Source organism: Hypanus sabinus, chromosome 4 (assembly GCF_030144855.1).
Source record: "Hypanus sabinus isolate sHypSab1 chromosome 4, sHypSab1.hap1, whole genome shotgun sequence".
NCBI lineage: Eukaryota > Metazoa > Chordata > Chondrichthyes > Myliobatiformes > Dasyatidae > Hypanus > Hypanus sabinus.
The window spans coordinates 125,828,148-125,844,370 of NC_082709.1; the positions used below are offsets into that span (position 1 = coordinate 125,828,148).

The 16,223-nt window shown below is 40.8% G+C and overlaps 1 protein-coding gene across 5 annotated transcripts in view; it reads right to left on the reverse strand.

Annotated features, from left to right (window-relative positions):
* The window catches only part of grik1a (glutamate receptor, ionotropic, kainate 1a), a 354,991-nt gene that overhangs the window by 79,085 nt on the left and 259,683 nt on the right, over positions 1–16,223 (reverse strand). For all 5 annotated transcript variants that reach the window (XM_059968113.1, XM_059968117.1, XM_059968114.1 and 2 more), the window contains 4 exons: positions 15,730–15,873; positions 10,167–10,274; positions 3,767–3,880; positions 3,212–3,415 (listed from right to left, as the gene is read on the reverse strand). In XM_059968113.1, coding sequence (XP_059824096.1) covers positions 3,212–3,415; positions 3,767–3,880; positions 10,167–10,274; positions 15,730–15,873 — 570 coding nt within the window. The remainder of the gene's footprint in view (positions 1–3,211; positions 3,416–3,766; positions 3,881–10,166; positions 10,275–15,729; positions 15,874–16,223) is intronic.

A 16,223-nucleotide genomic window follows, 5' to 3' on the forward strand; every position in this document is an offset into this window, starting at 1 on the left:
CCACTCTGCCTTATGTACCATCGCTAGTGTGCAGCCATATCTTGCTTTGCAATCGATACCAACTGGTGGATTTGGTATAGAGTACAAAGATAAGGGCCATCCAGTGGAAAATAGTTGCTGGTCTGAATATGGTTAACTAAATGATTCTTTTTACATTGGAGCTGTAAGGAGTTTAAAACACTAATTCAAAACTTTGAATGAAGCTGTTCTCAGAAGAAACCTGCTTTTTGTATATGCCCACAACATTTATTCTATTACTCTTTAAGGAAAAGAGGGAGAAAAGTACACCAGACCTAACTCACAAATTTCCTCTCTGGTTTTGGTCTGTTGCATCTCTCTCTTTCTGTTGTCATATGTATTTCACACCAGCTTGGGATCAGTGACTTCTGTGACCCACCCTAGTTGATTTGAATGAGCAATAAAACACCTTTTTTTTAAGAATCTAACAGTGGTATCAAAAATGCTGGTCGGAACTTTAAAATGCAGACACTTCAACTATAAGTCTTTTGAACAGATACTACTTCACTTAAGGATTGATTACCATCCTTCCCTTAATTTATGCCTCGTGATCACTGATTTGAAAGTAACTCAGTGACTGAAAGAGACTCAGTTATACACTCAAATGGGAATGTTCCAGTAGATTCAAAGAAGGTTCTGCTCGATATTAAGCATTGGGAGAAAATGTCAACTTCCACTTATTTCCTCGTAACAGACTGTATGATCAATATAATGAATGGAAAGGTTGTGAGGGTGTATTGTGGTGGTGGGTAATAGTGGGTACTGCTGTGACACAAGACAGAAGGGCCTCAATAGTCCACGTGATCTTTACCTGCACTTGCTTTCTGTGTTACAGTTCCTGAATTATATACACACTTGGCTTATAAAGGGAATACATTGCAAGTCAAAGCTTTACGATGGATTTTGCCTCCACTAATTGCTGTCCATCTAGGTCTTCCACAGCTGAACAATTTCGTAGCCATAAATGAAGAAGATGATTATGTGGTAAATTTTAACAAAGATTTTTTTTAAAGATATCTAGGTAGTTAAAAGTAAACTGATAAGCAGAAAGCAGTGAGTATTAACTAAAGAGTCATAAATAAAAATGGAATCTCACCACCGGACATTTATCTGCTTCCACAGGAACCAGATCTGTTAAGACCCAATGCTGTCAATAGTTCTTGATGCTCAAGTATTTTACTAAATTTATGCTGCATTTTGAGAAATCCATTTGATTAATCAGTTATGAATAAATATCTTTCAACACATTAACAGGACATTACTCAGGGGAAAAGAAAAGAGCTCAGCACCTTCCCTTCAAACTTCATTAACTCCTATTTAATAGTCTGCAGGCAAAGCCTGCAATTGGCATATTCAGAATTACACTAGAATGAGGAAGTACAATGACAGTTATTCTGACAAGGCATGTTCATTGAGTCTCACAGATCACTGCACAGCTGACATATCCCCCACTGCTATTGAAGAGGAACTACTTATTTGACATGCAGAAAGAATTAGTAAAAATAATACCTTTTCATTTATTGGAGAATGCTTCAAGACACATTCTAAAGGTACATTAAACTTAAAATGCTGGAAGCACTCAGCAGGTTAAGCACTGTTGGATGAGGGGGGAGGCGTGGGGATGGGGAACCGCCCGTGTTTCATTTCAAGGTCTTTTCACTGGAAAAAGAGACATGGTTGGATGGAGACAACCATGATAATGCCTCTGATGAGATGCAGACCAGAGTTGTTAAGGTCACAATTATTTTTAAAAACTACAAATGGAGAAGAAAAATTGAGATGAAAAATTGAGATACAGGACTACATCTACATCTGTAGGGGAGAAAGGAGACTATCAAAAATTAGTAAGTTCAAAAGTATACCTAGATGATTGATGGTGTGCAATTCCTTGCCTTTATATTGGGCATTCTTAGTACAATACTGGTAGTTGAGCACAAAGATATCAAGGTAAAAGAGGCATAAAGAATTATAGTGACAGGAGACCAGAGACTTTGTGCAAAGCAGTCACCCATTTGTGTTGGTTCTTCCAATGTAGCACCAAATGCAATACGCTAATTGAAAGCAAATTGCTTTTTAACTAGGAAGGACTGTCTGAATCCCCGGATGGTGGGAAGGGAAGAAAAGGAAAACAGCAGACATTGAATCTCCTGACATGGAATGGGAAGTCATAAACATCTTCATCGAGCACCTTCACTCTGTCTGGCTTAAAAGTTGAGAATTCACAATGGCTACCCACTTTAATTCTACTTTCCATTCCTATTCTGACACGTCAGTCCATGGCCTCCTCTACAGTCACCAAGAGGCGACTCTCAGGTTGGTGAATCAACATCTCATATTCTGCCTGGGTAGCCTCCAATCTGATGGTATGAACATCAATTTCTTTAATTTCCAGTAATTTCTCCCCACCTCCCTTCTCTTTTCCATTCCTGAATCTGGCTCCCCTCTTACCCCTTTTCTTCTCCTCACCTGCCTACCACTTCCCTCTGATGCGTCTTCTCCTTCCTTTTCTCCCATGGTCCATGACGTCTCCTATCAGATTCCTTTATCTGTTCCACCTATCACTTCCAAACTTCTCATTTCATTTCCCCTCCCCAACCCACTACCTACACCCTAACCTGGTTTTGCCTATCACACGAAAGCTATTACTCCTCCCCTCCCTCCACCTTCTTATTCTGGCTTCTTCCTCCTTCCTTTCTAGTCCAGATGAAAGGTCTTGGCCTGAAACACTGACTGGTTATTCCTCTCCATAGGTGCTGGCTGACTTATTGAGTTCCTCCCACTTTTTGTGTGTGTCACTATGGATTGGAAAATGCAGTGAGGAGAGGAGTGGTTGATGGAAATGGAAAACTGAATGAGAAACAGGGAATGGCCTGTTCCGAATGCTGAGAAAGGGAAGAGGAAGGAGAAGATGTGTTTGGTGGTGAAATCTCATTGGCAGAAATTAAGATAGTTGCGATGTTAAAAGTGGGGACTAATGAGATTGAAGGAAAGGACAAGGGGAGCCTTATCCTTACATTGTCTGGAAGGAGGATGAAGGAAGGAAATAAACCAGTTGAGAGTTCTGTCAACAATGGTGGAGATAATCCATTTTTCAAGTAAATGTTGCAAGATATCACAGATTTGAAAAGGAAAAGTTAACAATCTTAATTTCAAGCAATTCTGTTTTTAAATAGTTTTGAGTATATTCACTTACATGGTTGATGAGTTCTCCAACCATTCCATTCCACTCACTCTTCTCATTCTGTGCCCCATACTTTCCATCAGCTACCAGCCTAACTTCATAGGTAAAGCCCAGAATATTTGATAATTCTTTCAATAAGTCAAGGCAATAACCCTCAAAGCGATCATTTCCATAAAGGGGCTTGTCAGATTTCTTATGCATCACATAGGGATCTTCCTACAGGACAGATAATGAACAAAATCTTTTAGAATATTACATGACATTTCGAATTAATCTATTTCCTCTGATGGACAATAGTAATAAAGGAACAAAATGTGCAGGATTTTTTATTGAAGGCCAAACCAGGTTCAGTAATAGATATTGATTGATAATTACAATCTTGTGTCCACATTTAATTTTTTCCCACTTATAACCTACAGAGCATCAGAACTTCATAGTTATTGAATGATGTTCCCTCCCAAAGGATGTAGATTTTAACCAATAACAAGGGGCAATTTTTATAAGTTTGTTTGCATGAACATGCTAATGAGGTTTCGAGGCACTTCTGCAATAAAAAAGAAAGCTTACCAAAATAGTGGTAACCAAGAGAGTTCTATTGGCCAATGAGTCAGTGATATTGCAGGGCTTGTCCTTCAGACTGGCTGTCATGTTAAGTCCTGTGTTTGAATTCCAGATTCCAATCTATAATCAAAGGACAATATAATCTTCATGTTAAAACTTAAATAAATCATGTTATTTTTATTTGAAATGTACTTTTCCCAACAAGTTTCAATCTGTTCTGGCTTCATTGCAAGTGTTGCAGATGTGAAGGCTGGATTTTCATGATAAGAATTCAAGAAATTTGACTCGGTTGATGTGTAGTGTTAGAGAAGACTCCTCAATATCACTGCAGAGTAAGAAGAGCCAATCCTTCAGTCTTGTTCCCTTGAGGCCATGTGACTCAATCAAAAGCTTGTATGTTTTAGATATATTGGATGGGAAAACATCAGAAATGGGAAAAATATTATCCATGAAGTAGAAAAAAACAGTATGAAGATAGTGAATGAGTTGATGGTTGAGATCAAAGCAGCAATTGATTTAGCAGCTTTGGGATTTTGTTAGTGATAATCATCTTGAAGAGAGCTGGTCCATTAACATTAACACTAATTTAATAACATTGAGCTCATGGATAGACTGGTGGACAAGTGTACATGAATTAAACATTATAACCAACTGACTCATAAACAATGCAGAATAACACTACTAAATGTGTTGTTCTAAATCTGCACTGCTGACTGGAGTATGCAAAATCCCTACAAGAAATCCATTCAACTTGTCATACAACCAATAAAAGGATTGCAAGATGGTATATCCTTCTGTTTTGCAAACTCAATAGTTGAACTACATATAGGTTGGAAACAGATTGGCAACACCAATTGATTATGAAGATAAGTTCTAATGCAAGGCATGGTTTATACAGTTTTACTGGATGGTAGAGATGAGGTCATTATTTCAATTATGGGCTTGGAACACTGTTTTTTAAAAAATCTATATACAATAATGAGTGACGGAGAAGGAGAAATGAAACACCTCACTCTTTAGGAGATCTTGCAGTTCTTCAAAGCTCAATTAGAATAGAATAAGCGTTAATAAGCTTGAAGGTATGTTTTCTGCAGTGGGATGTTCCAATGGTGCTGTGATACCTGTAGAGTTATCTTAGGAATGAGTCAATTTATGCATAACAGACAACGTTTTTCATTCAGTGTAACATTTTATTCTTAAAATCAAATAAAAGTATTATATCAAATGGGAAAAAATTCACACTAAAACTAAACTAAGCACAACTACTTATAAAAAAAACTACACAAAATAAAATAACTGATGCTTCTCTCAGTACAAACCTTCCGCCATGTTTTATTGTCGTAATAAGGAGTGTCACCAGAAGGCTTGGAAAAAATAAAATACTTTGTTAAAATAACAAAATCTTACTGATGTATTAGAATAAAACCAAAGAAAGAATAACAAATTGTTTTGTTAATGGTTTATATAAACCATTTATGCCACATTTTCCTATGTTTTCCAAAAATAACAGGACTATGTTTCATTCATCAGTGAAGTGGATGCTATATGTCTGCTTCATCTTGTGCACCAGCCATTGCTCTTCTTCAGCATCATTCTTTCTAAAACTTTATTCAAAAATATAATTGACTCTCCACTCCTATACCATATATCCTCCCTCAGTTTGATGATTTCGAGCACCATCTGAAGTCATTGTGATCTTCATTGTTCTCACATTCTCCCTTCCTTTCTCCCCTAAATAAGACTCTAGTTTCTTTCCACAATTATTTTCCTTACTGCCTTCACATGATTTACTATTCTCAATGTCTCAATCACTGTTAAGAATGTCTCTGATTACTTCTTGCAGATACACTTTTGGAAGTATCATCTACTCTTTTCCAAGAAAATACTCAAATGCTGAGATAACTCTTATTTCTTCTTCTTTATGGAAACACTCTTCATAAACATCTCTCCATCCCTGCCAACAAAACTGACAGCATTGAATCACCCTCCTCTGATAATTCCATTCTTTTCCTTTGACACTGGCCCACACTCTTATTGTAAAACTGAGCTTGCATCGTTAACAATTACTCTTCCATCACTTCATAATGGTTTCAAGCTCATTTTGCCCATATCTGTCTGCTTGTTTCCATTTCCACTAAATTTCAGACCAACACACTCTTCTCCAAGATTTCATGTGAGATGATGTTGTTGTCTCTCCCCTTCCAGGTATTTTCCCCTCTCAGCACTATTGTCATCATGTCTTTCTACAATAAATAAGCCCATGATCCATTCTATCCCTATGCCAAATCCCTATTCCTCTTTAAAGACATTGAACATCTCGCTACTTTCTAATTTTAAGACCATAATATTATAAGATATAGGAGCAGAAGTAGGCCATTCAGCACATCGAGTCTGCTTCACCATTCAATCATGGGCTAATCCATTTCTTCCAGCCATCTCCACTCCCCTGCATTCTTCCCTTACCCTTTGATGCCCTGGCTAATCAATAACCTATCTATTTCTGCCTTAAATGTAACCAATGACTTGGCCTCCACAGCCACTCTTGGCAACAAATTCCACAGATTTACCACCCTCTGTAATTTCTCTGCATCTCTGTTCTAATCCTGAATTTGTGCCCTCTTGTCCTAGACACCCTACCATGGGAAATAACTTTGCCATATCTAATCTGTTCAGGCCATTCGGAATGTTTCTGTTAGATTCCCTCATCATTCTCCTGAACTCCAGGGAATACAGCCCAAGAGCTGCCAGACATTCCTCATACAGTAACCATTTCATTCCCGGAATCATTCTCATGAATCTTCTCTGAACCCTCTCCAATGTCAGAATATCGTTTCTAAAATAAGGAGCCCAAAACTGCACACAACATTCCAAGTGTAGTCTCACAAGTGCCTTATAGAGCCTCAATATCACATTCCTGCTCACATTCTCTATACCTCCAGAAATGAATGCCAACATTGCTTTCGCCTTCTGCAACACCAACCCAACCTGGAGGTTAAACTTCAGGCCATCCTGCACAAGGACTCCCAAGTCCCTTTGCATCTCTGCATTTTGAATTCTCTCCCCATCTAGATAATAATCTGTCCATTTATTTCTTCCACCAACGTGCATGACCATACACTTGCCAACATTGTATTTCATTTGCCACTTCTTTGCCCATTCCCCTAAACTATCCCAGTCTCTCTGCAGGCTCTTTGTTTCCTCAACACTGCCCGCTCCTCCAAGTATCTTTGTATCATCAGCAAATTTAGCCACATTCATTAATCCCATAGTCATACATACATAATCATTGACATACATTGTAAAAAGCAACAGTCCCAACACCGACCCCTGTGGAACTCCACTGGTAACTGGCAGCCAGTCAGAATAGGATCCCTTTATTCCCACTCTCTGTTTGCTGCCGATCAGCCAATGCTCCACCCATGCTAGTAACTTCCCTGTAATTCCATGGGCTCTTATCTTGCTAAACAGCCTCATATGCAGCACCTTGCCAAAGGCCTTCTGAAAATCCAAGTACACCACATCTTCTGCATCTCCTTTGTCTACCCTGCTTGTAATTTCCTCAAAAAATTGTAGTAGGTTAGTCAGGCAGGATTTTCCTTTCAGGAAACCAGCTGGCTTTGGCCTGTCTTGTCATGTGCCTCCAGGTACTCTGTAACCTTATCCCTAACAATTGATTCCAACAACCTCCCAGCCACTGATGTCAGGCTAGCTGGTCTATAATTTCCTTTCTGCTGCCTCCCATCCTTCTTAAATAGAAGAGTAACATTTGCAATTTTCCAGTCATCTCATACAATGCCAGAATCTATCAGTTCTTGTAAGATCATTGTTAATGCCTCCGCAATATCTCCATCTACTTCCTTCAGAACCCAAGGGTGCATTCCATCAGGTCCAGGAGATTTATCCACTCTCAGAACATTAAGCTTCCTGAGCACCTTCTCAGTCGTAATTTTCACTTCACAAACTTCACTTCCATGACACACTTGAATGTCTGGTATAGTGTAGATGTCTTCCACTGTAAAGACTGATGAAAAATATGCATTCAGTTCCTCTGCCATCTCTGTATATCTCATTACAATATCTCCTTTGTCATTTTCTATTGGTCCTAAATCTACCCTCAACTCTCTTTTACCCCTTATATTCTTAAAAAAGCTTTTAGAATCTTCTTTGATATTAGTTGCCAGCTTCCTTTTATAATTCATCTTTTCTTTCCTAATGACCTTCTTAGTTTCCTTCTACAACTTTTTAAAAGCTTCCCAATCCTCTATCTTCTCACGAGCTCTGGCTTCCTTCCTTCCTTGCTATGAGCTCTTTTGCTTTTACTTTGGCTCTGACTTCACTTGTCGGTCACGGTAGTGTCTTTCTTCCATTTAAATATTTCTTTTTGTTTGGAATATAGTTGTCTTGCACTTCCCTCATTTTTCATAGAAACTCCAGCCATTGCTGCTCTGCTGTCCTTCCTGCTAGTGTCCCTTTCCAGTCAACTTTGGCCAGTTCCCCTCTCATGCCATTGTAATTTTCTTTATTCCACTGAAATACGAACACATTGGAATTTAGTTTCTCCTTCTCATGTTTCAAAGTGAACTCAAGCATATTGTGATCACTGTTCCCCAAGGGTTCCTTAACCTTAAACTCTCTTATCACCTCCGGATCATTGCACAACACCTAAGCCAATCACCTAGTGGGCTCAACAACAGGCTGTTCTAAAAAGCCACCCCTTAGACATTCTATAAACTCTCCCTTTTGAGGTGCAGTACTGGCCTGATTTTCCCAATCCACTTTCATGTTAAAATCCCCAACGATTATCTTGACATTGCCCTTCTGACACACCTTTTCTATCTCCTGCTGTAATCTGTAATCCACATCCTGGCTGCTGTTTGGAGGTCTGTATACCACTGACTTTAGGGTCCTTTTACCCTTTCCATTTCTTAACTCAACCCATAGAGCCATAGAGACTCTACATCTTCTGATCCTATGTCTTGCTTTTCTAATTATTTAATAAATTAATAATATTTCTTATACACAGGGCCCCTACTAATCTAACTTTCCAATACACGATATATCCTTAGGTGTTCAGCTCCCACTGGCAACCATCCTTTAGCCAAGTTTCAGACATGGCCACAACGTCATACTTGCCAAATTGCTGAATTTTTGTAGTTTTTTCCTGGAACTGCATGTTTAAATTCCTGCAGTCAGGATTCTGCCCTTGACACAGTGCTGAAAGGGCTCTTAACAAAGTCGCAAAGTGAATAAACGCAGCTGTAGTCGTCTAATCCTTCTTGGCTCTAGTCTTGTGCAGTCTTTGACAATGTTTTACCACACTATCCTCTTAAAGCTCATTTCCATTATAATCCAGCTTGATGGGACCACACTGACATTTCTAATGTATTTAGCGTAGCCAGAAAATCATCCAAAATAACAGAAGTGCAAAGGGTGAGCAGTTTCAAGTTCCTAGGAGTCAACATGTCTGAGGATCTATCCCAGGCCCAACATACTGTTGCAATTACAAAGAAGGCACAAGAGCGGCTATATTTCATGAGGAGTTTGAGGAGAATTGGTATGTCACCAAAGACACTTGCAACTTTCTACAGATGTCCTGTGGAGAGCATTCTGAATGGTTGCATCTTTTTTTCACTACTTACTGTATTTAATTTAATTTTCTTTTTTAATAACTTAATTAATTGTCATGGACATTAATCTTACGTTTGTGCTATCAAGTAGTGGTCTGTTAATAAACAGAAATGTTCTAGTTAATCACAATGATAATAACGACACAAGATTTATTGTATGTGGAGAAATGCAAAATGCATAGTTTTTCAGCATGCCCCAGAAAAAAAGACTATCTGATACTTAATATTTATACATAATGATTTTAATGTGAGTAAATCATGTGCAGGATATCAGTGGCATTCTAATAAATTATAACATGATCGTTTTGGTAGTGTTCAAATAGCACATTAGGCTGGAACACAGCCCTTTCATTGGCAATATGGGAAATAGCATCTTGCTAGACTTCTAAAAGAGATACACTAAGTTCAAAATAATGGCTGACTCAATGATCAACACATTGATAATGCAGTAATCCCTCTGCATGGCATTGGTTTGTCATTCTTGGAAACAAATTGGTACAAAAAAACCACAAGCTGCTGAAATGGAAGGAAGAGTGCTATAGATTGATTTACACAGGCACACATTCTCAGACTATTTGTACGGAATATCCTTTCAGGCAACAAAGATTTTCAAGATCAATGAAACCCAGGGCTCTATTGAAGGTTGCAACACTTTTGGCATTGATCAATATTCTTTTAATGTAACTGGCAGCCCAAGGTTTTCAATCAACAAAAGAAGTTGAGCAAGAATGATTTTTTTTCTTACAATTAACTAGTTGGTGTAACACTGTGCTGTTTACCTGCTCCAGGCCTTCTTCCTTCAGACTTATAATATCCAAATCAAAATCTTTCCGCATCCCATCAGTTTTATTGAAGGCAATTCGACCTGTTAGGCCATCCCACTGAGTCTAAAAGGACAAGAATATAAAACACATTAAATTTCACTTTACTTATCACCAGTTTGAAAAGTAGCATGGTCAGATTAAGCAGATAGGCTCTGGATTTGGATCAATTTAACCTTGATGAAGGATTTTGCTTTATGAATTAGTGCTTGCAGCACATGCGCTCATTCTAAAGCAATGGGAACTTTCAATTCAGGCCCAGAGGACAGCTTGATGAATTCGAAAGTTGCTTAATTTTTTCAATATTAATTCTTAGCCAGAGTCATATCTTGAAATTTATTCACAACATTCAATTATGTACAGCATCGTCATTTTCTTCTTTACCCACGAATGTTTAAATAATCTGTCTTTTAACTTTATCACCCAACTTTGCCACAAAAGAGGACTTGGAAAAAAAACAAAAAAATACAGTTTGCATATTGCTTAAACACAAGAGATTCTGCTGATGCTGGAAGTCCAGAGCAACAAACACAAAACGCTGGATGAACTGAGCAGGTCAGGCTCGAAAAATTGACTGTTTGTTCCTCTCCATAGATGCTGCTTGATCTGCTGAGTTCCTCCAGCATCTTGAGTAATAAAATGCTTTAAGTGATTTTACTGGTACCCATCCACATTACTTAATCGGCCCTTAATCCTTTCAGCAGCAATAATTATACAGAAGCTCAAGATTTGAGTTTCAATGCCAGTCACATAACAAATCTGCAGAAGGTTTCACTGACATCAACAGCACCAGGCTGTCAAAAAGATTAAGTTGTCACCAAAAAGCAAAGAACTCTTTAGTGTAGAACACTGAATATCTTCCTTCTGCTCCAGCATGAAAACTATTGATTTATTTTTATGGTTACTAGCACCTGAGGTAATAACCATAAATTTAAATAATAAAGACAATAAAAACAAAATTGAAAATCAATGACAATCCAGAACATCAACTCCTGATTATATGCTATATCCCCCTGAGAATCATTTTTACATTATAATGATGCAACCCTTAAACAAATACAGAACGAAGCAGACCCATGTCCACAGTAGAAACATTCCACACATTGTTGCCTAAAGTACTGCACTCAAGGACAATACTTGATTAACACACAAATGCTGGTGGAACACAGTAGGCCAGGATGCATCTATAGGAAGAAGTACAGTCGACATTTCGGGTCGAGACCCTTCGTCAGGACTAACTGAAAAAAGAGATAGTAAGAGATTTGAAAGTGAGAGGGGGAGGGGGAGATCCGAAAAGATAGAAGAAGACAGGAGGGGGAGGGATGAAGCTAAGAGCTGGGAAGTAGATTGGCAAAAGGGATACAAGGCTGGAGAAGGGTGAGTTTCATAGGACGGAAGGCCTTGGAAGAAAGGGGGAGGGGAGCACAGGCAAGGAGTTATTGTGAGAGGGAAAGAGAGAAAAAAATTAAAAATTAGGGTTAAGAAGGGGATGAGGGGCATTAATGGAAGTTAGAGAAATCAGTGTTCATGCCATCAGGTTGGAGGCTACCCAGGCGGAATATAAGGTTACGTTTTTCTAACCTGAGTGTGGCTTCATCCCGACAGTAGGGGAGGCCATGGATAGACATATCAGAATGGGAATGGGATGTGGCATTAAAATGTGTGGCCACTGGGAGATCCTGCTTCCTCTGGCAGACACAGCGTAGGTGTTCAGCGAAACGGTCTCCCAGTCTGCGCCAGGTCTCACCAATATATAAAAGGCCACATCGGGAGCACCGGACGCAGTATACCACTCACAGGTGAAGTGTCGCCTCACCTGGAAGGACTGTCTGGGGCCCTGAATGGTGGTGAGGGAGGAAGTGTAAGGGGAGGTGCTGCCACCACTCTGTAATCCCATCTCTCTCAGGTCCCACTGCCAGCTCTTGGGTCCTCGGAGACTCCATCACCCTCTCACCCTACCATCCCTGAACACCCCAAACCTCCCTTCTCCTCAGACACTGTGGTGAACTATGTGCCTGTCGGGACACGCCCCTGCTGACTGCTCCTATGGCTCCTCCCACAGGCCCCTGTATAAAGGAGACCTGCGGCCTGAAGCTCGGCCTCAGTCTCCAAGACCTTGTATGATAGACACTCACTCCTGGTTCCTTCTTCCAGTCAATAAAAGCCGATATCTCGCCTACGTCTCAGTGTGAGTTATTGATGGTGCATCAGACACAACCAACTCTCTTCCCCCCTCTGATCCCAGCTCTCATCTGTGCCAGGTCTTCAACATCCCGTCTGACCTTCCCTGCTCTGAAGCAGAACATTCTGTCCTCAGTGAGTGCCTCAGCTTTGTCCCCCTGCACCCACAACTCAGTCAGTCCAGCAGCCGCCACAACACTGGTCTCTTCTTTTGCCATCTCCGTCTCCAAGCCTATTTTTTTTGGCAAGAATTCTCCACCCTACACCAACGACCCCTTCTCCCGTCTTCAACCTGCCTCCTCTTCCTGGACACCCCGCCCTGGTCAGCCTGCTCTGCACCTTTTTATTGCCAACTGCTTAAGGGACATCAACTATCTCCAGTGCCTCTCTCCAGTTCCAACCTCACTGCTCTCCACTCTCTCCGCACTAACCCTAACCCCACCATCAAACCCGCAGATAAAGGGGGGTGCTATAGTAGTCTGGCTTACTGACTTTTATCTTGCTGAGGCCAGTGCCAACTCTCAGACAGCTCCTCTTATCTACCCCTGAAACAGGACACCACTAAGGAACACCAAGCCATTGTCTCTCACAACATCACCAACCTTATCGACTCTGGGGATCTCCCATCCACCACCACCGACCTCATAGTTCCCGCGCCCTGTACCTCCCATTTCTACCTCCTACCCAAGAACCACAAACCTGCTTCTCCAGGGAGACCCATTGTTTCAGCTTGTTCCTGCTCCACTGAACTCATATTGGCATACCTTGACTTGGTTTTATCCCCCCGGTTCAGTCCCTTCCTACCTACATTCGTGACCGTTCACACACACTTGATCTTTTCAAGGATTTCAGGGTCTCTGGCCCCCATCATCTTATTTTTACTACGGATGCCCAGTCCCTATATACCTCCATGCCCCACCAGGAAGGCCACAAAGTTCTCCGTTTCTTTCTGGACACCAAACCCAACCAGTTCCCCTCACCCCCATTCTTCTCTGCCTCGTGGAACTTGTCATCACTCTAAATAATCTCTCCTTTGGCTCCTCCCACTTCCTTCAAACAAAAGGGGTAGCCATGGGCACTCGCATGGGTCTCAGCCATGGCCGTCTCTTTGTCGGCTACATGGAACAGTCTACATTCCAGGCCTACAGTGGCAACACTCCCCAACTTTTCCTCTGCTACATCAATGGTTACTTTGGTGCTGTTTCCTGCACCTAAGCAGAGCTCGTCAACTGCATCAACTTTGCCTCCATCTTCCATCCTGTCCTCAAATTTACCTGATCCACTTTCAACACCTGCCTCTCTTTTCTCGATCTCTCTGGAGATAGCTTATCTGCTGATGTCTATTATGGATCCATTGATTCTCACAACTACCTGGACTATACCTCTTACCACCCCTTTTCTTGTGAAAACGCCATCCCCTTCTCTTAATCCCTCTGTCTCCGCTGCATCTGTTCTCAGGATGAAGCTTTTCATTCCAGAACTAAGGAGATGTCCTGCTTCTTCAAAGACAGGGGCTTCCCTTCCTTCATCATCAACACTGCCCTCAACCGCATCTCTTCCATTTCATGCACATCTGCTCTCACCCCATCCTCCCGCCACCCTACCAGGGATAGGGTTCCTCTTGTTCTCACCTACCACCCCACCAGCTTCTGTGTCCAGCACGTAATTCTTTGCATCTTCCGCCACTTCCAACTGGATCCAACAACCAAGCCCATCCTTCCCTCCTCACCACTTTCTGCTTTCTGTAGAGATCGCTTCCTACGCACCTCCCTTGTCCATTCATCCCTCCCCACTGATCTCCCTCCTGGCACTTATCCCTGCAAGCAGAGCAAATGCTACACCTTCCCCTACTTCCACCCTCACTACTACTCAGTGCCCCAAACAGTCCTTCCAGGTGAGGCCACACTTCACCTGTGAGTCTGTTAGGGTCATATACTGTGTCCGGTGCTCCTGGTGTTGCCTCCTGTATATCGGTGAGACCCGACATAGATTGGGAGACCGTTTCACCGAGCACCTATTCTCTGTCTGCCAGAATGAGTGGGAACTCCCGGTGGCCATCCATTTTAATTCCACTTCACATTCTCATTCAGATATGTCAATCTATGATGTCCCCCACTGTCGTGAAGAGGCCATACTTAGGTGGGAGGAACAACACCTTATATCCCATCTGGCTACCCTCCAACTTAATGGCATGAACATTGACTTCTCGAACTTCTGGTAATGCCTATTCCCACCCCTACTCCTTCCCCTTTCCCCATCCCTTTTTCCCTCTCTCACCCTAACTCCTTGCATGTCCATCGCCTCCCTCTGGTGCTCTTGCCCCCTTTTTTCATCCATGGTCTTCTGTCTTCAGACTCCCCCTTCTCCAGTCCTGTATCTCCTTCAACAATCAACTTCCTAGCTCTTGACTTCACCCTTCCCCTTCCTGGTTTCACCTATCACCTTGTGTTTCTCTCTCCCCTCCCCCCACCTTTTAAATCTACTCCTCAGCTTTTTTTCTCCAGTCCTGCCGAACGGTCTCAGCCCAAAACATTGACTGTACTTTTTGTCCATGCATGCTGCCTGGCCTTTTGAGTTCTCCAGTATTTTGTGTGCGTTGCCAAGATCCAAAGATCATTTTAATAAAGAAAGGGAATCAACCTTGAAGATTCTTTGGTTGGATAGTCCCGACAGGTCATTCAGTTCTACAGGGTCAAATCTTTCTGCAAGTTAAATTGTCAGAATATTCCCAAATTTGGGTGTTCTTAAAGGAAAATGAGGCCAGAAGATCCCAAATTTCATCCCCTGCAGATATGCCGTATTCCCTCCCAGACAAGCCATGGCCACTCCCCAATTCCAAGGGTGGGAACATAAGAATAACGTAAACTGCTGTAAAACTGTTCTACCAATATTTCCTCTTCACCATACTTAGCATTTGAGCATAATAAGGAGAAACATTTACAATAATATAATAAATAATATCAATAATATTTTTAGATAGCATATCTCAATATTACTTGCTTGATATATCTGTTATTCCTTCCACAAAATATCTCCTTCCATTTATTACATTGAGGAGTTTATATTGCTGGGTAAATTTAGTTCTGGTACAATAAGTAGTCAATGTAAATAAAAACAAAAGACATTCATAAGGTGTTTGTGATGTTCTCACTGTACAACAGTAACATACTTAATAGATGAAAATAAAAATATATGTTAATAATCTGTATACTAATATACTCCCACAAATGCTGCAAGTAGTAAGTATTGGAGATATCCCTCAATACTCTTCTTCTAACTGCTTAAACTGAGGTAGAGAACAAATGGCCAGCTGAACGCCATTGGAGAGGATCTTTCTTACCTCTTTGATGAGATTCATAAACCGAGATCCAAATCGCCAGGGCTTGTGCCTGTGACACTGCAAGGAGCTGACAGTCATTTGAAAGGCTTGTCGGAAAGCTGCAGATACCACGTACACTGCATCATACATCAGGGCTGCATCTGTCTGCCAGAAAATACCAAAGCAGTAAATAGAGAGAGAAAAAAGAATAATTGTTGGGCTTGAAGACATAGTCAGAACTCAGAAAAAGATCATTCCTTCTACTCTGTTGTATCTGATGAAGACGACCACAGTGTACTTGTACACTGTACAACTACAACTTGTACAACTACAGTGTGAAATATCACTTTTTAAAAGTACATCACTTTATATTTTATATCACTTGCTTAACATACTTCAGATTTAGCAAGAAATGTGATTTTATTATGATTAAATAAGGTACCGTGCAAAAATTATTTTAAGATACTCTGTGATTAACAAAGAATACCGAATACTACATACCCGTGGATCATTCT